Source organism: Alexandromys fortis, unplaced genomic scaffold (assembly GCF_014885135.2).
Source record: "Alexandromys fortis isolate MF-2015 unplaced genomic scaffold, M_Fortis_MF-2015_v1.1 scaffold_26, whole genome shotgun sequence".
NCBI lineage: Eukaryota > Metazoa > Chordata > Mammalia > Rodentia > Cricetidae > Alexandromys > Alexandromys fortis.
Genome location: NW_026067894.1, coordinates 13,071,468 through 13,093,900, shown reverse-complemented (window position 1 = coordinate 13,093,900; position 22,433 = coordinate 13,071,468). Strand labels below are relative to the sequence as shown.

The window sequence follows — 22,433 nt, the reverse complement described above, 5'->3', positions numbered from 1 at the left end:
ATGTTCTTCGCCAATCTTCACTGGGAGGCAGTTTGAGGCATCCCTGGGTGAGGTTGTCTCTGGACCCAATGAGGGTGCCCTGCCAAAACTACCTTGGGGAACATGTCAGACTATGATAGAGCTCAGCTCTTGGGGATGAGGACAGACCTGAAGGCCTAAGAGCCACAGGAACCCGGGCTTCCGGCACCATTTGAGCTGTCGGAGATGTAGCTACTCCCTGTATTGAATTCCTCTGAGTTCAGGAGACAGCATAGCTCGGTATTTTCTCCGCTCTGATCCTGGGCCTGACTTCCCAGGATAATAGGAACTAAAGCTAGCTCTAGAAGGACCCCAAAAGGCCAGCTGGCACCTGCTCATGGAACAAAGATACAAACCTCTTAGAGTCACCCCGAGTTCTTAAAGGTTGGGCCCAGGTAGCTGTGGTCAGAGGTGAGACACGCTTGTGAACAGCCATTGCTGGGGACAGAAGAACTGAATGCTTGGGTACCATGCTCTATCCCATGTGTCTCAGTTCCTTGGAATCGCACTGGAGACTCTAGACTCAGAACACACGCCGTTCCAGTCCAGATTATGTAGTCCGTCATCCCAAGGAAGCTGACAGGGCGTCCTTTATGTCACAGTTTCCACCCAAGAGGTGCACCACCTGTAAGTGGGTCCATCTAGAATCTTCTAGGTATGGATTGACCACGGAGGAGTGTTAAAGCCCTGGGTTTGAGGTCTGGCTTGGTAGCGGCTATGTTACAGGGAGGGTGGGAGACCTGCGTCTCTTATTGCCTTGCTTGGACAATCTTGGTTGAGACCAGCAGAGTTGCTGAGAGAAAGTGTGAGGGTAGACCTGCCTTGAGCCACTGACCTAGGCCACATTCCTTGTTTCAAATGTCAGCAGGAACTGAATTCACCCTCCTAAGCAGCAGGCACGGTCTGTTCTTTGCAGCCAGGCCCCAATGCATTGAGTCTTTACAATAGAGCTACAGCTTACAAGTCATTGGTCTGTTCTTATAAATGTAAAAACAAATTCAGTAGGTGTAAAATGCAAACCTCTCCTCCCAGTCCCTCAGCAGGAAAACTGACACCGGAACCCACATTGTTTAGGGCTCACAAGCTCCACCTAATTCTCCAAAGACGTCGTGGTCTGCTTTCAAGCTTAAAACGGAGACCCCAGAGTTCAGACTCAGCTACTTAACCAGGCATATATTGATCAAGGAACCTTCTGCATGCGTCGTCTCACGGGCTGCCGGATTTCATCATCTTAGCTGGTAGCACGAAGCCTCAGGCAGCATCTGGAAACTGTGAATAGTGGAGTTGGGGGGCTGGCTATGCTGGGGGACTGGAGGCGAGGCTAAGCACCAGGACTGACCAGGTGGGCTGGATTGTTCAGATGTGACAAGAAGCTGCCCGACTTCAGAATATCCCCCAGCTCATACCCTAGAGGTGGTGTTGATAAGGGACACGTGTTCGATAGTAAGAACCTAGCCGGTCTCAAAGGAACCCCGGGAACAAAGGTCAAGAACCTAATTGCCAGACCCGGCTGGAAAAGCTTCAGTGTAGGGCTGGGTATGAGTGGTGAGTGAGGAGAATGGACCAGAACACTGCTGCTACCTGATGAAGGGTAACTGGTGACCGGGGTGAAAGGGATCAAGGGGGATAGGGGGTGCTTTATACTCCAGTTTGCTTAGGAGAAATCCCAGAACCTTCTGTTCTAGGTAACACCTTTTCACGTTTTTAAGTTTCCTGGTCAGGGCAATGCCTACCCTAGCCATGACTCAGCTAACTCTGCACCAAGCAGGCAGTGTGGATGCCAAGGGATATCCTGAGCATGAAGGGCTAGGAACCCATTGCAAGGACCCCTTTCCCCTCTCTCCCTCGCCCCTTCCCCCATCTTTCCCTCAGAACACTTTCTTTGCCCTTGAATGCCCTCACAGCATGGCCCCCTCCTCACCATCCCTCCTCCGTATCCTCCCAAAGGCCTTCCCTAGCCACCTTTCCAGAAGAGCATCCATTACCGGTTACTCCCTTCAGACCCTTCCAGCTTTACCTGTGGCCTCACCTGTCCCCCAAGCCGCTGTGTCCTGCAACCGTCAGTGTCTCAAAGTCCATGAGGGTTGTATATGAACCCTGGTTCTGTTGGGCCCTGTGTGGCGTCTCATTCAGGGACCAGCCTATGCAGAGAGTGTGCTGTTCTCACAGCGGGAGGCAATCGTGGGACAGAACACTCCCCACGCCCACCCCACTCTGTTTGTAAATGTCTGGCTCGTGTTCGTGCACAGTTCCTTGTTCTAAGGCCCATCACAGGCCCAAGCCAAGGTCAGTTACTGTAGAAAAGAGGGTATTGCCAACCAGACTGTAGAGTGGGGCGGGGAGAAGAGCTAGCACCATCCATTACAAAATACAGCGATTGCTGCATTAAACGGAAGGCAGAGCCATGTGTGTCTTGGCCACTGTTGTCTCCCCAGTGATAACCGTACCACACATGGGTGGCGAGTCTCGGCCGCTGTTTTCCTGATAGTGACTGTTAGTGGTGTTGCTGTGGGTGCCATGATACAGATGGAGCCAATAAGGCAGGAGTGGGAGTGGATGTAGTTTGGGAGATCCTTGGCCATCTGGAGCCTATGAGAGCAGAATTTTACTCCTTAGGCCTCAGTCTGCTGGGGTTGTAGCTACGGATGCCATAGCCATGGGGTTGGTAAGCCTGACCTACAGACTCCATGGCTACAGTTAGGGAAAGGCAAGTGTGGAGTGGGCAGGGCCCACATCACTCTCCGGAAATGGTGCTGAATGTTTTACAGGTGAACAAGAGAAAAAAAGAACACTCTAGAAAATGGAAATAGCCTGGAGGAAAAAAAAAAAAAAAAAAAAAACAGATGCAGGGCGAGCAAGGGTGAGCATTACACATTTGTAGAGCTGCCAGTCTGGAATGTGGGACTTACTTGGGCAGGAGGATGAGGATCAAAGTGTTTGACTTTTCACCGTTGTGAGTCTTGCGCCCTTTGAAGAGTCTAGACCTCATCCTCTGTGCAGCGGGGAGTCTTTAGAGCGCTCCAAACAAGCATGGCACAGAACAGTTGGTGGTATCCAACAGTCAGGGTGATCCAGATGGCGCCAGCACAGAGGATGGATTGCAGAGGGAGCAAGACCTAAAGTTTGAGGGTGGAGCAGGGCAGCACGGGCAGGGGGCTCGACCTCTGGGGGTGTGATAAAGATGCGACAGGTACGAGAGATGCTGAAACGAAGCAGTAGGAGACAGTGTGTCACTGATGGGCTAAGGCAGTGCTTCTCAACCTTCCTAATGCTGTGATCCTTCAGTACGTATGGTTCCTCATATTGTGGTGAGCCCAACCATAAAATTATTTTCATTGCTACTTCGTAACTATAATTTTGCTACTTTTATGAATCGTATTGTGAATATATGATACGCATACTCTCTGATATCGAAACTCTGTAAGGGGCCATTCAACCCCAAGGGGTCATGACCCACACGTTGAAACCCACTGAATTGTTCCATAAGGGAGAAGGCACCGGTATGTTTCACTTGGGCATCATTCACAGAGGGAAGGCCTGAAGCAGACTTTGGAAAAATGATACAGATTTGGTTCTGGCTGCACATTTAAGGTGGCAGTGGCTTGCCTGGTAGAGACGCATAACTGTCAGTTTAGAATCGTGTCTGCAGTGTGAGTGTTTCTTCATTCCAGAGATCTTTTAGGTCCTTGCATCTGGGAAAACCAGGAGTCTACTTTGGGGCCCACTTCATTCAGTTCCTGTAATCCAGTTCAAATTCCTCCTATGACTTCAGTCCTTTGTCATCCTCCTCAGTAACCCCATCCCTTTTCCCACTACCACACGCAGCTGTTCTGGAGTCCCCTGTCCCTCCCATATGCCACACGCATTCCCCTCTGCCCTTGGGGCCTTTGCACCTACCGTTCTTTCTGACTGGAGTAGTCTTCCTGGGGACATCTGGCTCCTCAGCTTCAGGCCACAGTTGAAAGGTGTTGTGAGGAGCTGCAGGCTGCTTCCCTGCCGCCCCAGCTCCCGGCCACCAGCTAGCTCTAGCTTATGCCCCGAAATAATTACACAGAAACTGTATTCTTTTAAACACTGCCTGGCCCATTAGTTCCAAGCCTTTTATTGGCTAGCTCTTACATATCGATCTAACCCATTTCTAATATCCCTGTAACACCACGAGGTGTCTTACCAGGGAAGATCTTAACCTGCGTCTGTGTCCGGTAGGAGAATCATGGCGACTCACTGACTCAGCTTCTTTCTCCCAGCATTCTGTTCTGTTTACTCCGCCTACCTAAGGGTTGGCCTATCAAGGGGCCTAGGCAGTTTCTTTATTAATAAGAAATCACTCCCACATCAGAAAGGTCACTACCTTAGACAGGCCACCCTGGTCCCCCTTACTGAGAGCTGCCTGTCTTACTCCATTCATTCTTTTCCCTTTGGCCTAGTCCTATACTCTTTGCCCTTATTAGGAGGTAACCATCCCTGGCAGTAAGGACTTGATAAAGCATCTTTATAACTGCTAAGCCAGTCTGGAGGACAGTGGGTGGCATTCAGCACGTGCCACCACTCCATTGAAACTCGAGTTCGGTAGTGGCATTGTGGAGACCACATCTTGTGAGAGAGGCCTGTCTCGGAGGGATAGGTTAGGAGTCACGGATACAGCAGGCTACTCCAGGAATGGGGAACATTAATCCTGAGCCCTACAAGGTACCAGAGTGAGGTGGGAGGGGGGGTGCAGTCAGATGGAGAAGTCAGACCTGCAAGAGTGTGGAGTTGACAGCCGATGGGCAGAGTTTCAGAAACAAGGGCAAGAAAATGCTCCATGAGCAGGGATGCCAATGGCCAAACCCTGCCTAGCCAAGCAGTAGGACCTGAACTGAAAAATAGAAGCCAATGGAAAACCTTGAGTATGATTTGTAACTTTAGAGTAAGATTATGGCAAATCTGAATTGATGGGATACCCCATGTGCTCAGGAAATACATAGCCAATATTGTACGTTCTGGGCAGCTCCTCTTGCAATGTGTATATTCTAGAAGGCACCTCTGCTATTCTCAGAGGGAACAAAGGCTGAAGTTGGTCTTACAATAAAGATGAGCCCCGCCAGGTGCCTGGCACATCACCGGAGAACTTCGTTTGCACAGCCTCTTAGGAGCTAACAAAGTTGGGTGATATCTTTCAGCAATCTCCAACTCCGGAAAGGGTATCAAGAAAACTTGAGGGATGCATTAGCATAAGCTGACTGTTGGGGATGTTGCTCAGTTGGTAGAGTGCTTGCCTAGAATATATGAGGTCCTGGGTTCAATCCCCAGCACCACATAAACCAGGCAAGGGCATATACACCTGTGGTCTTGACACTAAGGAGGCTGAGGGAGGGGTCAGTTCAAGACCATCCTTAGCTACATAGCAAGTTCCAGGCCAAGGCTACATGAGGCTTTCTCTTTAAAAATGAAATAAAATAATATATACATTTATTATATGTGTGTATTTACACACATACACATATATGTATATACATACATATATGTATATACATATGTGCATATGTGTGCTTATGTATATATTATATGTGTGTGTATATATATTATATGTGTGTATATATATATATGAAAAAAGCAAAAAGAAACAGGAGCATTTGTAAGACTCCTGCTTGCAGCTCAGCCACACTATCCATCAATAGAGATGGCCTCAGTTTGCTGATCCAGAGACGTACAATGAAGCAAGGAGGCTCTGATTGGGCCACTCGTGCTCTGGTGAGCATTGCTGCAGAGAATCACCCAAGCAGGCAAATTGGCATTGCTGTAAGTTCACGGTTACCAATTTCAGTCGGGCCTGCAACAGTGCCCAGCAATCCATCTGTGTTCTCCACTAGATTGTGGAACCCGCAGAGAGCATTCTCTGCTTCCCTAAGCCCACCCCAACCCTCCCAATGTCCTTGAGGATGACCTTGCCTTCACAGCAACACACTCAACTTCTAACGCTAAAGACACCAAGACCACAGCTCCGTGGAGTCCTCACTTTTCCATCCTTGCCTCCTTCGCCATGAGATGATCCGGCGTTTTTTCTCATCAAAACACGGCTATAGATTATACATCAAGAAAGATGTATGGCCAGGAGAGAGGGCTCAGCCGTTCATACTGCATCTGCTCTTGTATCAGACCCAAGTCCAATTATGAGCATCCACATCAGGTGGCTCACAGCCACCTGTAACTCCAGCTCCAGGGGATCCAGTGTCTCTGAACTCTATGGACACCTGCATGTGTGCACATATCCTCCCACACATATATGTAATTAAAAAATCAAGATTAAAAAAGATTTAACAGACCCACACTTAGGCTTAAGGTTTCAAGACCTTCAAATATATTTAGTGTCACCAAAAATAAAAACTAAAGAAAGCAATGCAACTCTAGGGCCTGGGAACATAGCTCCGAGGAGCAATCGCTTAACATGTGTAATATGCTGGATTGAGTCCCCCGTGTCACACAAAATGTAAGATGGTGCAGGTTTGGAATTCCAGGAGTGGGGAGTTGGAAACAGGAAGAGGAGGGTCAGAAAGTCAGGGCAACCCCCTGATAAATGCCAGCCTGATCCGCACGAGACTGTCTCGAAGTGAAACATTCCTCCACCCGAAGGCCGTCTCATCCAAATGACTCTGCTCTGTTTCTCCTTTTCACTTGGAGCTGCACACCTCAGCCCTGACAGCCTTTCTTGGTGTGTGTGTGTGTGTGTGTGTGTGTGTGTGTGTGTGTGTGTATAGTTCCATGCTAATTCCATGCTAATGTTCTTGTACGGAGGTGCAGTAGCTGGAATTGGCATTTTTGTGTTCTGTAATAATGTACATTTTTCTGTCTCTTCACAATTCTTTTGTGAGTTGCCTTTTCACTTCCATGGCCAGTAGTTCTGTTTGAAATCTCTCTTATTGACCTGCGGTTCTTTGTCTCTGAAGTGTGGTGAATGCCCGGCTGTGATAGCAGGCATGGATTTTCCCCTCCGTTTGTTCCTCACCGTTTAGCTTTTGTTTATCGTCTTTTTTGAAAGGCAAAAGTTTTCCGTTTCTTCGGTATGAAGTAATAATTGTTTCTTATGATGTCTGACTTTGGAATGAGGCTCAGAAACTACTCTCCCATCTCAGAACTTAACACAAATCTTCCTTTTATTATTTACCTCTAGATGGGCATAGCCATGCCCTCTCTGCCTTCAGTTGTCTCAGGCCTCTCAGGATAACAAAATCGTCTTCCTCAACACCCACATCTGCAAGCAGGGTCTAATTATATTTTCTTCTAGTGTTTCTGTGATGCACAGAGATCCAGACCTACTTTTTCCAACAACTGGTTAACCCTTTGTCTTGACACCTTGCCTTCTTGAAACTGCCCCTGGTTGCTTGCTACATTCCTGTACTCCTCAGTGTGGACTTGCTTTATCTAGTTTACAGCACTCTATCATTTGTAATCAACTCATACAGATTTTTTCCTTTTGGCTTTATAACAGGTGTTAATACGTTAAATAATTTCGTGTCTGCTTGGAAAGCCTTCCCTCCACTGGGGGGAATCAGGTGTCGTGACTGAGAACCAGGCTAACGGAGTTCATATTCCCAGCCCCGTTCGGGAAGGCTGTGTGACTGTGACAATGAGCGGGCTGCTTGAGCTCTCAGCCTCAGTTTATGTGTCTGTAAAATGGGATAATTCCTTACTTGTCCCCCTCAGTGATTGCTGTTCTTAATGAAGCGATAACACTTCCGGCATGCCAACTAGTACCTCACATGCCACCAGCCCTTTTCTCAGAGAGCTTGGCTCTTGATCTGTTTATCAACGGGCGAAACATTTTAGTAAGTTCCGGAATAAATAATCAGTGTGGATCTTACCTGGAAGTGGGTTCACTTTATACCATGATGTAGGATAATCGTAGCCTGGGCCATGTCACCTCTTTCTAAACTGGAGGATTGCTTCCCTGATTTCTTCCTGCCTGTGTGCATGTCGGAGGGGAGAGGACTGGCATTTAATATCTGGACCAGGGTTGTGTAGTCGCTGACTCTTTACACCTGGCGTGTGGGATGAGGCTGGAATGAATCTGCGCAACATCCCTACCTTGTCGTGGAAATCATTCATTATGGTGAATTTGAACCACCTGGCTATTGCTAACAAGCCTAAGGCTGTGAAGTGTTGGCCTTGAAATGGCCCCACCCACTCAGCAGTTCCCAAACTCCTTCAGGTTTTTCCTGCAGTTTCCCATTTGCCTGAGAGATCCCATCACCCCATCGCAGCTGTGCATTTACTAATATGTTGACTACTGTCTTTTGTGGTTAGATTATCACCTTCATATTAGGGCCCCCTCTTTCATTTTCTAGGCGTGTGTGTGTGCGCGCGCGCATGTGTGTGTGTGTGTGTGTGTGCGTGTGTGTGTGTGTGTGTGTGTATACACACATGCACGCATGCATGCATGGACCCATACGAACCTACAGAATACACTCTCTGTTTTTGGAGAACATCGACCAGAAATTTTTCTCTTTGTCTCTTCAGAAGCCAGCCGTTTCTTCCTGCTCTGAACTCTTCTGAATGCGTTCTCCCTTCTCCCTATGATCCTGTTTACTTGCTCTCTTTGTAACTCTTCCACTGCAAATCTTCACTTCGCTTTTATTTCTTTGTTATCCAGTCCCGGGTCAGACTCTGAACCCCACACCCTCCCTCCAGCCCTGGGCTGCCAGCACCCGCACAGCGGCTTTGCTATTGACAGCTCAATCCTTCTTTCACCTTTGAACCCAGAAACTTACTTGACGGTTTCCAGAAATGAGGCATTTTTCCTTATTCTCTCGTTGTTGATTTCATGGCTTTATCAGAGAACAGAGGTAAATGTCACTGGGTCCCTTTTCCAGGCTCTACACCTGTCCGTGTGTGGCCTCCGAGTTGCTGCCATTGAGCTTGGGTTTTGATTTTGGATGGAGTGACGGAGCACCTGCTGAATGTCACTTCCTGTCCTTTGGGTGGCTTAGCAGCCAAAAGGATGCACAAGCAAGTCCTTAGCCTGGGTGACATTCGTCTCCCTGCAAATAATGCAATAGGGTTTGTTCTGTGACTGAATTGATGGAGATAGCCTTGCAGTCTACTAGAGGGTCCACGTTTTTAATGTCCTGTGGGCATCGAGGAAGGTCATTTTCCAAAGAGACATGGGGCATAAGCTTGTGTGAAACATTGGCAAGTTGAGGCAGGAGGATCACCATGTGTTTCAGACAAGCCTGGGCTGTGTAGCAAGCACTGGACCAGGTAGGGCTACAAAGCAAGGCCACAGATGAGAGAAACCAATGAAACCCAACCCGGTGGCACATGCTTCCCAATACAGGCAGGAAAGTCAGAAGTTCAGGGTTGTCCTTTGGCTGTGTAGGGTGTTCAAAGTCAGCGTGGCCTTTGTGAGACCCTGTTTCAGACACACAAAGAAGGTTTTGTCCCAAGTTTAAAGGCCACAAGGTATCATTTAATACACACCATCCATTAGACCTTCTAGATTTTTCTTATCTTTATTTGGTCCTCAGATTTAGATATTTTATTGCGTCTAGATCGGTGCCTTGGGGACACACAAAATCGTAACTGACATGTCTTCATTCTGGAATGTTCCCATCTGTGCCGTAAATATCATTTTGGCCTTTAAGTCTTTGTCAGGATTAATGAAGGCAACCTTGGCTTTATCAACCATCCATTTTAATTGGCATTTTGAAATCAGCGAAGCTAGCATAAAAACACCAAAAGGAAAGCCCGGTGAATTTTCTAGCAAGCCTCTTGTATTTCCCACTCAAGATCAATATTAAATTCCTGTTATGTACAGTAATTACACACCTAGCTGTTAATGAGTTTTCCTCCGTTATTATTCCTCGAGCCTGGGCCTTGCGAGAGCACTCTGATGCGAAGTTTTGCTCAAGGTCGAGATTTTGCCGCAGAGGATCCCGGGATCACCCTCTAGGATGGGTGCCTGCTGGTGGTGATGCAATCCAACTCTTCCAGTGCTCCTCTTTCGGGACACTAGGAAAAAAACCAGCTCCCCCCATTCGCTGATAATGTGACCTTTGTGGAATATTCCAGAGCAAGGAAAGGTGGAGCTCTTTGTGACAGAGAGCACTTCCTTTGCCTGCCCACCCTGGGACAGGTTTGGGTCATCTCTAGAGCTGGAAGGCAGAGCTCGAATAGTGTCAGTAATCAGCCTTGTCTCCTTCAGAGTGCGAGAAGAAATGTCTGGGGAACTCTCCAGAAAGCTCTTAACCTTAAAGAAGGATCAAGAATCAGGAGTAACACAACAGCCGGGAGCTGAGTGTTAAATTAGAGGTGTGTGTGTGTGTGTGTGTGTGTGTGTGTGTGTGTGTACAGAACACATACATAGGGGCCAGAGGTCAACTTGAGGTGTCTTCCTCAACCACTCTCCACCGTATTTTTGAGACAGCCCCTCTCCCTGAACCTTAAGTTCCTTGATTTGACAAGACCAGCTGGCCAATGAGCATCAGGGATCCGCCCAGCCCACCCCTAGAGCTGGAAGTACCTACTGTACCTTCTGCAGGCCTGACTTGCCTATGGGTGCTGGGATCTCGGCTCCAGTCTTCCCACTTGTCTAACAGGCATTTTACCCACCGAGCCATTCCTCCAGCCCCGGGGACTTTAACATCCTGGCTGCTATTGAAGATGATCCTAATGTCTAGACCCCTTCAACCAAGTGAAATGTGATATTTGGGGACCCAAGCTTTGGGTGAACTCGAACCCTCTTCCAGGGTAAAGACTGGGTAATTCCGCCTATCCTGTCGCCGTTCAGAGTCTCGTTGTCTTAGCCGTGTGTTTCATCCCCAGTTGAGGGATTTGTCTTCCTAGCAGGTAAACCTGTACACATTTGTTGTTACAAATTGCGTTTTGTCTTCCTTTTAAAGCATGCTGCTTTGCATTTAAACATCCGTGGTGCTTCCTTTGAAATCCACTTTTTTTTTTTCTTTCTAAATTGACTGCCTTTGCTTTCTCCCATTTTGGTAATTTTGAAGATAAGCTACTTCATATTCTATTACTAATTACACTTAACATCTTTAAATACATGCTCTAACCTATATTTCTCTAATTAACCACAGAAACTATAAAACAGACTTTCTTGCAAGATGAGGAAATTAGCATGTCTCCTCGCTCCACCTTTCCCCATGATATCAGTAGAATCTGAAATATCTTACCCAAGGGTTCTGAGTGGAATGATGTTGTATGTGCTCTCCTCCGAGGAACATGCTTTATATTCACGTTCCATTTTACAGTCACCTTCATAGCAATTACCAGATTCTTTGCTGTATTTGTTTGTTCTTTGCTGACTTTTGATTTTTTATGAACCACATCTTTCTGGTCCTTGAATTCTTCATTTTGATTCATCCCTTCATGGTATGGGGGGGGGAACCCTGAGTGGTATTTTATGATATTTGTGTGAATAGTACATTCTTGAAACCTTTGGCGTCTGAGAGCAACTTTCTCTTGTCTTGGCGCTCACAGTTCAGCTGGATCGCACCCTGTGTTTCTTGGGTCCACGTCTGTCCCATGTCTCAGAGAAATGCCTTGCAGGTCACCCTACCCTATTTTCCCCTAGGTTCCTGAGTTGACTCGAGTATTTATTTCCAGAGATTGGCCAATTCAGGTGCCCGAGTTTGAGAATGGGCTGGGCTTGTGAGGAATACATCCTCGTATCGCCGTCTTTTCAAGGTGTGTGATGCTCACTGATTCAATTCAGTAAGCATTACTTGAGTGCCTACTGTGTGCCAGATGCTACAAGAGCGCTAGCTTAGAAGTTAAAAGAATCAAGGTGGCAAGATTCCTGCTCTCAGAATGTCCTCTGGAGTGAAGAAGGCAAGTCTATAATACGCTAACCGAGTGACAAGGTGACCGTCAAGATAAGCTAAGCTGTCATCTATAACTGCTCTCAGGGTCCCAAATGGTACCTGTAAGGGCTGGGGCTGTAGCTCAGTGGTTGAACACTTGCCTAGCATGTAAGGGGTCCTAGGCTCACTGCGTAGCAGCACCGTGGGAAAAACAATGCAAAATAGTGCCTTTGCATAGAAAGACGAAAAAGATTGAGGTGTTAGCACGGTGACCGCAGACTCGGGTGCTAGGAATTAAATTCTCACTGCAAGTCTGTTTAGACTGCTTTAACAGACCACGTGACTGTCCCCTGTCCGTCTCAAAGGTTATTACCTTTTTCTATCATTTGTATGATGCTCCATCTGGACTTGTCCACATCTGGAGACAGCATGACTGTGTGGGGACATCCCTGCCTAGCCTAACTTGGTGCTGACGCCATGCCTGGGGTAGACAGGTAGATCTCCTGCAGATGTGAGGAGCTTCCTCCAGGTCTCCGCCGGCAGACTCAGGTCCCGTGGACGTTCTTTGGTTCAGAGTGGGAGACAGTTGGAAGGAGTGGCTATGAGCTTCAGTCCCGGAGTCGGAATATTTCAACTGCCTAGTTGGTTGGCACTGCCCTTCATGAGCTAGTGTGGCCTTGGCAACTTACCCTCTCTGTGAATTGGTGGCTTCCGTTTTAAATGAGGTTAGTAACAGTACCCACGCTGTGGGGTTCCTGGAATGGCTAGATTGAGTCTTTGATGGAAGCGCTTAGAGCAGGGTCTATACTTAGTAAATGCTCAATAATACATAATAATCACCACCATCAACTCTGTCTCGCACTGCCTAAAAGTGTTTCTATGCCCTTCTCTCCCTTTGGCGCAGGTTCTTTCTATACTTAAGCAATAATATGATCGCAGGGATAAACTGGCTGGATCTTAGCATCCAGGCTCCTTTTGCTGAGTTGGATGGGAGCGCTTCCAGAGGCGGCTAGAAAAGACACACTTCTTTCAGTAAAGGACATGGTTGGGACTGAAATGCCACACATGGAGCCAGTACTTCCTCTGTGTGTTTGTTGTCTTTTAAATCTAGCAAACATGATTTTCGTTTTCAACTTGGCTTTATTCTAATTAGCAACTCAAATAGATTCATCAGGCATCAATATTTGTGTGTGTGTGTGCGCGTGCATGTGGGGAGTGTGTGTGCATGTTGGTATCTGTGTGGCAGTGTATCCGTTTGTGGGTATATGTGGGTGGGTGTGCGTGCACACATGTATGTCTGTATAGAGGCCAGAGGCTAAGCTCCTGTATCTCTCCTCAGGTGCCATCCCCCTTGTTTTTCCAGGCATCTCTTCCGGGACCTGGAGCTCACTGATTAGGCTTGGCTGCTTGATCAGCAAGCCCCAGGAGACACCCTCTCTCCACCTCCAAACACCTACCACCACCCCCAGCTTTTCATGTAGGTGCTCGGGAGGCAACTTGGGCCCTCGTGAGACACGCCCACTGACGGAGCCACCTCCCCAGTCCCTAAGACGCAGTTATCATTGACACCGTGCACAAATGCCAGTGTTAAAGGGGCACTCACACGGTGGCCTGTGTTCATTATTACCTCTTTGTGGTTCTGTTTGTTTACAGTGAGCCTGCAGCCACAAAAATTAAATGTTCTTTCATTTGGAAAGAAGTCTCCCAGAAACCTACAACCCTAATACAGTTTTTATTTGGGGGGCACCTGTCCAATCTTGACCCATATATAAACAAGCATTTAATAGCTATCATCAAAGGTACACGTATCATTTTATGACCTACTATTTTACTTAAAATGATAGTTAGCGCTCTTTCCACGGGGTCGTATCTATCACTTTAATGATTGCCTTCACACCGCACCACATCAGAGACTGTAATTTACCTCCCTGTACTGGGCTGACATATAGGTGGTTGGCATTTTTCCTCTGTGATAGAATTATGTCACCATCAACATCTTTATCCCTGCGTCTCTTTGTCTTTTGAATTAGCTCCTAGAGATTACGGAGCTGGAGTGTGGAGTCGTCTGTGACTCTTAGAAGATCATACACTACCTCCCCAAAAGATCGCATCTTTAGTTAACAGCCCGCAATGATTGCGTGCGTGAGCGCTCATGCAACCCCATTGGTGTTGGGTTTTATGTTTTGTTTTGTTTTGTTTTCCTCTGTGCTTTCCCTACCGGCATGTGCTGCATTTGCCCAGGGATTCTCCTTCCCCATCTGAATCCTCTGAGCATACTCTTTGCTTGACTCGGGGCGGCTCCTAGAGTAATGGAGAAACTTCTGCTCAGTCCTGATATGTTCCCCATATCATAGCTATTGCGATTCTTTTCTCTCCACCCTGTCATTTTCCTTTTCAAGCTTTGGTTTAGTACGTTGGTTTGCTTTCCCATGCACTGCAGCGTTCTCCCTAAACCTCCTTGTAGGGTCTGTTAGGAGTTGGCATGAGAAGGACTCAAGGCTTCCGTTTGAGTGGACCCTTGGGGTATAGTGGGGAGAGGTGACAGGAAATGGGCAGAGCATCTGGACTCTGCACAGGTCCCTGTTCCTCAAAGGCTTTGGCCTCTGAAATACGGTGATCACACAGCAGTGTGGCTGGGGTTTGAAGGGGTTAGAATCCTTGTGGATCTGACATGGATTCTCTCCTATCAAAGAGATTTAGAGGAAAGAGGTGGGTGCGGTCCCCTTTATTGGGAGATAGTCACCCCTGTATCATTAAGTCATGTCCTTTACTACCATAAACCAAGTTGAGAAGGGTCAGCTTGTGCCTCTTCAAGTCTGTTTGAATGATAGTTTCTTCCCTACCACAAGGGACCAAGGACAGCAAAGCTGCCTAGGGTGGGCATATTGAAGCGAGTGAGAGAAGCCATAGATGCCTTTTGCCAAAGGGACACTTCATTGCTATACCCAGCATGGAACCCAGCATGCCTCCCAGCTACAACCTTGCACCCAGCCAGTCCAGCCCAATCCTGGTGTCATTCATTCTTTCTCTTTCCATGAAGACTAAGATCGTCCTCCCAGGGCCAGTCCTCAGTGGCTCCTGCAAACTATGGAAGAAGGTACCCCCTGACCTCCACTGCTCTTCCCTTACAGTTTCCTGCTTCTTCAACTTCACCAGCCCCTCTGGGATCGTCCTGTCTCCTAACTACCCTGAGGACTACGGCAACCATCTTCACTGCGTCTGGCTCATCCTGGCCCGGCCTGAGAGCCGCATCCACCTGGCCTTCAACGACATCGACGTGGAGCCTCAGTTTGATTTCCTAGTCATTAAAGATGGCGCCACGGCCGAGGCCCCGGTGCTAGGCACCTTCTCAGGAAATCAGCTCCCCTCCTCCATCACCAGCAGTGGCCACGTAGCCCGCCTAGAGTTCCAGACCGACCACTCCACAGGCAAGAGGGGCTTCAACATCACCTTTACCAGTAAGTGCTCTCCCCATCACCAACATCACCTTTACCAGTGAGTCCTCCCTCTGACACTGGTGACTATACCTACCTCTGAGCTTCTACTGAGTGATTTAAAGTGCTCCCATGGAGGATCAGCAGTGCAGTGGGCTAGCCCCAAAGCAGGTCTTGCTGCTGGGTCAGCTAGTGCTCCCAGCTCGTCCCAGCTCCTCCTAGCTCCTCCCAGCTCCTCCCAGCTCCTCCCAGCTCCCGGTTCCCAGGAGGAAGCATAGAGTTGTCTCCTGGGCGGGCCAACTGCTCATTTCTGGGGTGTCACAGCCTGTAAGCATTTATTTCCATAGATGTCTTCTCCCAGCTAGAAGCAGGGAGGCTCTAGGGGGGAAAGCCCCTTAAGTTCTCTCGTCAGCTCCCCACCACCAAATCCCCAGATCCCCAAATGTCGCTTCCTCCTGACCAGTGCCTTTCTCCATTTGGCCTTGCCCGAGTGCCCTCCCCATAACCAAAACAGAAGCCAAGGCCTTGAGCTGTGTTTCTGTGACTCCCCCCCCCCCCAGGCTTACTGCAGCTTCTCAGAAGTCATTTCTCAGTCGCTCTCATGGCCAGCATGGAAGCTGTCACCTTCATTCTCCTTCCCGAGCCCATAGCCCAACCTGAAGCTCAGCCATGTTTTTTTTTTTTTCTCGTGTCTGTGTCTCCGGATTCAGTGGACATGAGAAGTGGGTAAGACCTGGGAACGGCAAGCTTCCAGGGAGCAACAATCCATTATGAGGTCACAGGAAGCCATAAACCTGGTGAACTTGGCTGTGACTGGGAGTTATTAACCAGCTTCTTTCCACCAGGATTGGAAATTTAGGCTCTGACTCTGACTTCTATACACATGAGCGCATGCACATATACACACACGTACACACACTTACATGTGCGCACACACATGCACACACATGTACACACACACTCACACATGCACACACATGCACACACTCACGCGTGCACACACACATGCACGTACACACACACACACACACACACACAGGAAATGCTCTCTAGTTGCTCATCCATCTCATGCACTTTGACAGAATGTCTCTCCTCCTAAGCCCAGCTGCCTCCCTTGTCACAGAAGCCTTGTCCCTTGACTCCACCCACCCTTTAAAATCTAGGTACTATGGGATAAGCCATTTGCAACCCAAGCTGAAGCCCCATTCACCCAATTCCAGGGCATCAGACTCACCGGAAACAATCAGCGCCCCCCCCCATACCGTATCACCAGGAAGTTCCTGTCACAATGGCCTAGGGACAGAAGGAAATGGAAGGACCCTCACCCCATCTTCTATGCCATCTTCTATGCCTGCTGCCTTTAGATGGTCCTGGCCTTTAGCTTCTCTGTCCTCAAACCCATATTCCATGAGGCCACGGGCTCTAGAATGGAGCACGTACGTTATTGATCTTCCCATGCCCTTGCAAGCTCTCAGCTGTAGGAAAGAGCACCAAATCATTGCTGCATAGGTGTGTACACATGCATGCAGAGATGTGTGCGTACGTGTGTGCGCACATGTGTACATATATGTGACTGGTAGGGTTTTGACTTTCAAGCCCCAAGCTCCACTCATCTCAGCTCTCAGTGTCAACGTCATGGCTGTAGTTCCTAAAGCAGGCAAGGGGGAGATGGAGTCCAGGCTAACCTAGACCCTTGTGTTTCGCAGAGAAGGGTGTGGCGACTCAGCCATGCTTGTGTTAAACCAACAGTCTTCATGTCCGCTCACACGTGGCCATGGAGCCTGTCTCCATCCTTGGTACAGCAGGGGGGCATATACAGGGCCTGGCATCCCAGGCATCATCCCTGGAATGTTCTTGGTTGAGCTGGTAGGGGAAAAGGATATCCTTTCCTGCAGGGAAGGGCAGTCCCTTGGAGGATGGGGACTCATGCTCAGGAAATACACAGTCACCATCAACCTTCAGAATGACCCTCATTGACCCCGTCAGAGATGTGCACGATCCATTTTATAGGTCAGGAAACTGAGGTGTAGTACCTTGGTAAACGTGGCCCAGGACCACATGCTAATAAGGGGCATTGTTCAGTGCCGCGCGCAGTGCCTGTTTCTCTCTCTCTCTCTCTCTCTCTCTCTCTCTCTCTCTCTCTCTTTCTCTCGGCTCACTCACCCCATTATCAGTTACCTGGCAGAAGGAGAAGCAGCCCTGGCATTCAGTAAGGACATAAAGGCAATGGCTTCAGACAAGGCTAATTCCGGGGCATCTACTTCATGATGTCTGGCTTCTATTAGTGTCACAGGACTGGGACCCATCTTCCCCGCACCATCTGTGGTCCCTCAGCTATCTGAAGCGTGGAGTGGATTTGACATTGAAAAGACAGATCTGCCACTTAGCCGCATGGAACCTCAGTTTCCCCTCTGGTAAAGGAGGGTAATCCTATCTCCGTGATAGAACTTTGATGTGATACGATTAGCCACCATGAGGAACACGGCTCACCACCTGATCTGTCAGCATTCCTTAGAATGAAGCGCTCACACAGGCTGAAGTTCAAGTTTATCATGGGCCTGCTTTGTGGCCAACGGATTCTGTGTCTCATAACCACAGAGTCCCAGGTTCTGGGACACCTACCATCCCTCCCAGCATGGCAAGTTCTTGGGCAAGCCACGGAGTTCTGAGGCTATTGGCAGCTCGTTTTTCTTTGTCGGTTTATATGTGTGATCTCCCCCGCATCTAATCAGTGTCTGGGTCCCCCACCCCCTTCCTCAGCCTTCCGACACAACGAGTGCCCAGATCCTGGCGTTCCAGTAAACGGCAAGAGGTTTGGTGACAGCCTGCAGCTGGGCAGCTCCATCTCCTTCCTGTGTGACGAAGGCTTTCTAGGGACGCAGGGCTCGGAGACCATCACCTGTGTTCTGAAGGAGGGCAGCGTGGTGTGGAACAGTGCCGTGCTGCGCTGTGAAGGTGAGTGCCCATGGGCTATGACAGCGGCTGTCATCCCAAAGGCTGAGGAGACTGAGTGCGGGGCTCCAGTCACCATGGTCCATCTCTGTGTCCATCCGCCTTCTCCTCCAGTGACCCAGGGCCTCTTCTTGCCCTCCTACTTGAGTGAAAGGCCTGACGGGAATGCTTTGCCTGAGAATTTGAACTGTAACCAGAAGCTACACAGGACAAACTGCTTCTGGGATGTCAGTCACCAAAGGGTGTCTTCTTTCGGCTGTGAGGACCTGGGTTTCTACTTCCTGTCCTGATGAGCCCGCAGTCCCACACACAAGGATGCCGGCAATCCGAGTTTTCCATCTCCAGGCCGCCTGTTGTCCTTTCCTGCATGTGTTCATTCCTCTCTTTTCTGACCTCTCCCTGCTCTACCAGCTGTGCCCTTTAACCACTACCTCGATATCCTATGGTCGCTCTCCGGGTGATGGAGGACAGGCCACCTGGAAGTCACGTGACTCTCAGGGAGTGCCAGGCTCACTACAGCATCCGCCCAGCCCTACCTTGTGTCTCAGGGCAGTTTCGGAACTTCCCCAGACAAGCATTTGATTCAGCAGACAGCAGATTTTAAACACAGGTTATGCCTCCTGAGGACAGGGCTCATGTCGAATCTGTGTACCACACACAGGTCCTGGCCCAGATCAGTGATCTGTGAGATTCTCTATAGACAGATGCTGCATGGCCCAAAGGTACATTTAGGGAGGTCGTGCTGTTTGGACAGGCAGTGGCTGTGGTTTTGTCTGTCTCGGTAATAGACAAAGGACGGAGACCTGTGAGACCCGCCTTAGACCCAGATCCCAGTCCATAAGTGAGAGGCCCCAGGAGGATAAGGAGGGGACAGCTCTTGAGCGGGCTTTGCCGCCCGGCTGACAGGTATGAGATAGGAAGGACCATCCGGAGGCCTCTGGATGAGCCAGCCGGTTTTCCTCTGGAGCCTCTAGTGTTTCAACTGGGAAACAGAAAAGAGATGAGAGGCTGACAAAAGATAGGCGTCTTTCAAGGGTCACACAAGCATAAACAAGCGCTGTGCTCCCGTTGGTGCTGGAGCTCCGCAGAGTTAAGACCATCCGGGCTCACAGCCTTCCACCCGCAGAGTGTCCAACAGCCGCGCAACACTCAATTAATGCTGCTTGTTGAATGAATGAGTGAATGAATGGATGATTCCTTAACCTCACATACACCTTCCATGAGCAGTGTGTCACAGGCAGACCTACTCTCTCCACCAATAGCCAACGAGTCAGGTCACGCTGGGGAAGCTACATGGCCCTTCTGTGCCTCAGTTTCCCCATCCGTAAAAGGCAGGTGTTTCAAGAACCTCCCAGCCGAGTTGCTGTAGGCGTGATTGGCAGACAGAGAACCCTCAGTATGTATGGCGGTTGATAGTATTTGAACTTGATTTTAACCATTTCTTCATCAGGCCAGTCAGATCAGAGGGAGAGGTTATATGTCTGAGAACAGCAAAGTTAAAAATCTCAGAGCAGGAGAGACGCAAGGCCCAGGAGCCCGCCCTCACCACCTTGCTTCCTCCTCCCGTCTGTGCCTGGTGAGGACCAGCTTCTTGGTCAGCATCTTTGTCTTGCTCTTTTCTGTGTATTTTTTTTAATTAAGTATCCCCACCTGGTGGACAATTAAATGAAGACACTAATGGCCTTTTAGGCTCTCTTAATATATTCTGAGAGCCACTCCAGTTTAGAGAGACTGTAATAGGACAAGGTAAGAAGGAAATGGCTTCTAAATTCGGAAAGGAGAAAGACCGTCACCTGCAGATCTGAGGCAGGAGGGGACAGAGGTTTTCTTAAAGGGCCAGAGAGGGAATATTTTCAACCTCTCTACTCCACTCTGTTGCTGCCTCCCAAAGGCAGCCAGGGGCCTCACCTGCATGGCTAAGCTGGGAGTGGCCAACAGCAGTGTTTGTAGTTGGGTGTGTTGAAAGTCAGAAATGTCCTAAGGAAGGTTTCCAGATGCAGGCGGCTGCTTTCCAGCTGTGCCTGGATGTCCTGCATGTTCTTCTCTTCATCAGGAGAACAAAACCACATGCCCTTCTGTGACAGGTGTTGGCACATGTCACCGAATGGCAGCCTAGCACCAGCCCCCGGGAGCAGGGAGAGTTACTGGCCCTCCTGATGGCCAAGAAGACAGGTCACCTACCCAGCATCCTCCCAGCCTGTGAGCAATGGCGCCAGGATTTACACCCAGATCCTGGGCTGCCCTTTTAGGTTATATCGCTGCAGAGATGGTAATATCAAACGTCTTCATGAAAGACCTCAAAGTTTTCCCGCTGAGAACAAAAAGCAGGTTTTCTACTTCTCACATCCCAGTAGGAAATTAAAACAAAAGGAAGCATATTGCCTGTCGCCCAAGACACGTCTCAGAAAGTGGGAGCATAAAGAAATGACAGTAGTGAGAGAGATGTATGGGGTATGACAATGGAGGTAATTTAAGTCCCCATTAAAAACAAAGACTCGCAGACTGGACCCAGGAAAACACTCAGGCTCACGGAATTACATTGGGGAAGAAAGAGAGCGGTGAGCTCTATTGAGCGCCTTCATGTGTCATCTATAAAGGAGGCTGTCATGAAACTTTCAAACCGTGTCCGTGTGCAATTTTTTTTTAAAGTTCAAAAAAAGTAAAGTTCATTTCCCGTGGGAAAACTTTAAGAATTCAGAGCAGCAGCTGGGGAGATGTCTCAGGCAGTAAACTGCTTGCCACATAGGCAGGACCTGAGTTCAAATCCCCAACACTCGTGACACAAGCTGGGCCTTGGACGTGGAGGCCTCCTGTCCAAGCATCTTGGCTTATAACCAGTATCTCATCCCTTTGCGGATGTTGGTTGAGCATCTTGTGTGTGTCAGGCACTAGGGTAGGCTCAGGAGCTTGCCTCTCTTCTGTTACTGAACCTGTACCACCTAATCAAGGCAGGACCCTCCCTTCCCTTTCAGCCTCAAACCCAAACCCTTAGCCAGCTCTGCTTGGGTTAAGGGCCCACTTGTTGCCACCACCACCACCATGCTGCTCTGGGATCAACTTCCAGCGTGATGTTGCATCCCTAAGAAAAGCCTGATATATTTCTCTGATCGTCTCTGATAGGTAAAAGCACACCTATATAAGAATTTAAGGTGCCTCTCTAGTTCGTGCATCCGAATGGACAGACAGGTCTCAAGTCGTTTATTAATCTGTGGGAATTTTTCTTCCTCCTGTGATTTCTGTTTAAACTGAATTATTCATCACAAGACATCTCCTCTATTCCGAATTTGTCTGTGTGTGAGAAGGTATGCGCAGGTGTGTATGTGTGTCTGCAAATGCACGTATGTACAAGAAGGTGAGGGTGCAAGTGTGCAGATGTGTGTGCATGTTCATACACACACATGTAGACAAGAGGACAGCCTCAAGTATGCCTCGGGAGCTATATGCCTTGCTTTTCATTGTTGTTTTCATTTGTTTGTTTGTTTGGACAGTCTCTCACTGGGAGTCTCTCACACACCAGAGGTCCGATGTTATTTCTCAGAAGCTGTTTTACCAGACAGAATCTCTTACTGGAACCTGTGGCTTACCAATTAAGCCGGGTTAACTGGGCAGCAGAGTCCCGGTAATCCACTCATTTTTTGACACGTGTCAGGGACTTGAACTCAAGTCCTCAGGCTTACACAGCAAGCACTCTACCAACTGAGCTGTCTCCCAGCCCCTTGAATCCTGAATTCTGCCGATCACTTCCCTGAGTGGCTGCTTAACACAGCCCCCTCTCTCTTGTACTTCTTTAATTGGCACGAAGATCTAGACACTTAATCAGACTTGGATTCCTTTTTCATTTTTTTAATTGCCAGACCATATAATAGGCAGGGCTTTGTAGCTGCATCAAAGGCGCACGATGTCCCGTTGCCTCTCTTTGGGGCATTAGGAGCTGTCTGTGATCCCAGCCTGGAGACTGTGACATGGCGACACTTCTTTTCATCTTTTGTAAGCTCAACTACTTGAAGAAAACGTGTCTTATGCTAAGATATAGTTCAAAAAGGGGAGATCAGGGAAACAATTATTTTCTTTTATATATTTTTATTTACATATTAATGAATGGACTTCCTACCACCTTCCAAAGTTGGTTCACTTTAAACGTCGTTAGAGGTCAATGGACGTACATTCCTCTTGTCTGTTTACAGCTCCTTTTCGAGCTGATGTCCACATTGTCCTCCTGGCTAGCAGCAGCCCT

At 48.6% G+C, this 22,433-nt stretch overlaps 1 protein-coding gene across 1 annotated transcript in view; it reads left to right on the top strand.

Moving 5' to 3' along the window:
• Positions 1-22,433, top strand: part of Csmd2 (CUB and Sushi multiple domains 2) — a 549,310-nt gene that overhangs the window by 346,211 nt on the left and 180,666 nt on the right. The window contains exons 14-15 of the mRNA XM_050156211.1: positions 14,945-15,271; positions 18,008-18,202. Coding sequence (XP_050012168.1) covers positions 14,945-15,271; positions 18,008-18,202 — 522 coding nt within the window. The remainder of the gene's footprint in view (positions 1-14,944; positions 15,272-18,007; positions 18,203-22,433) is intronic.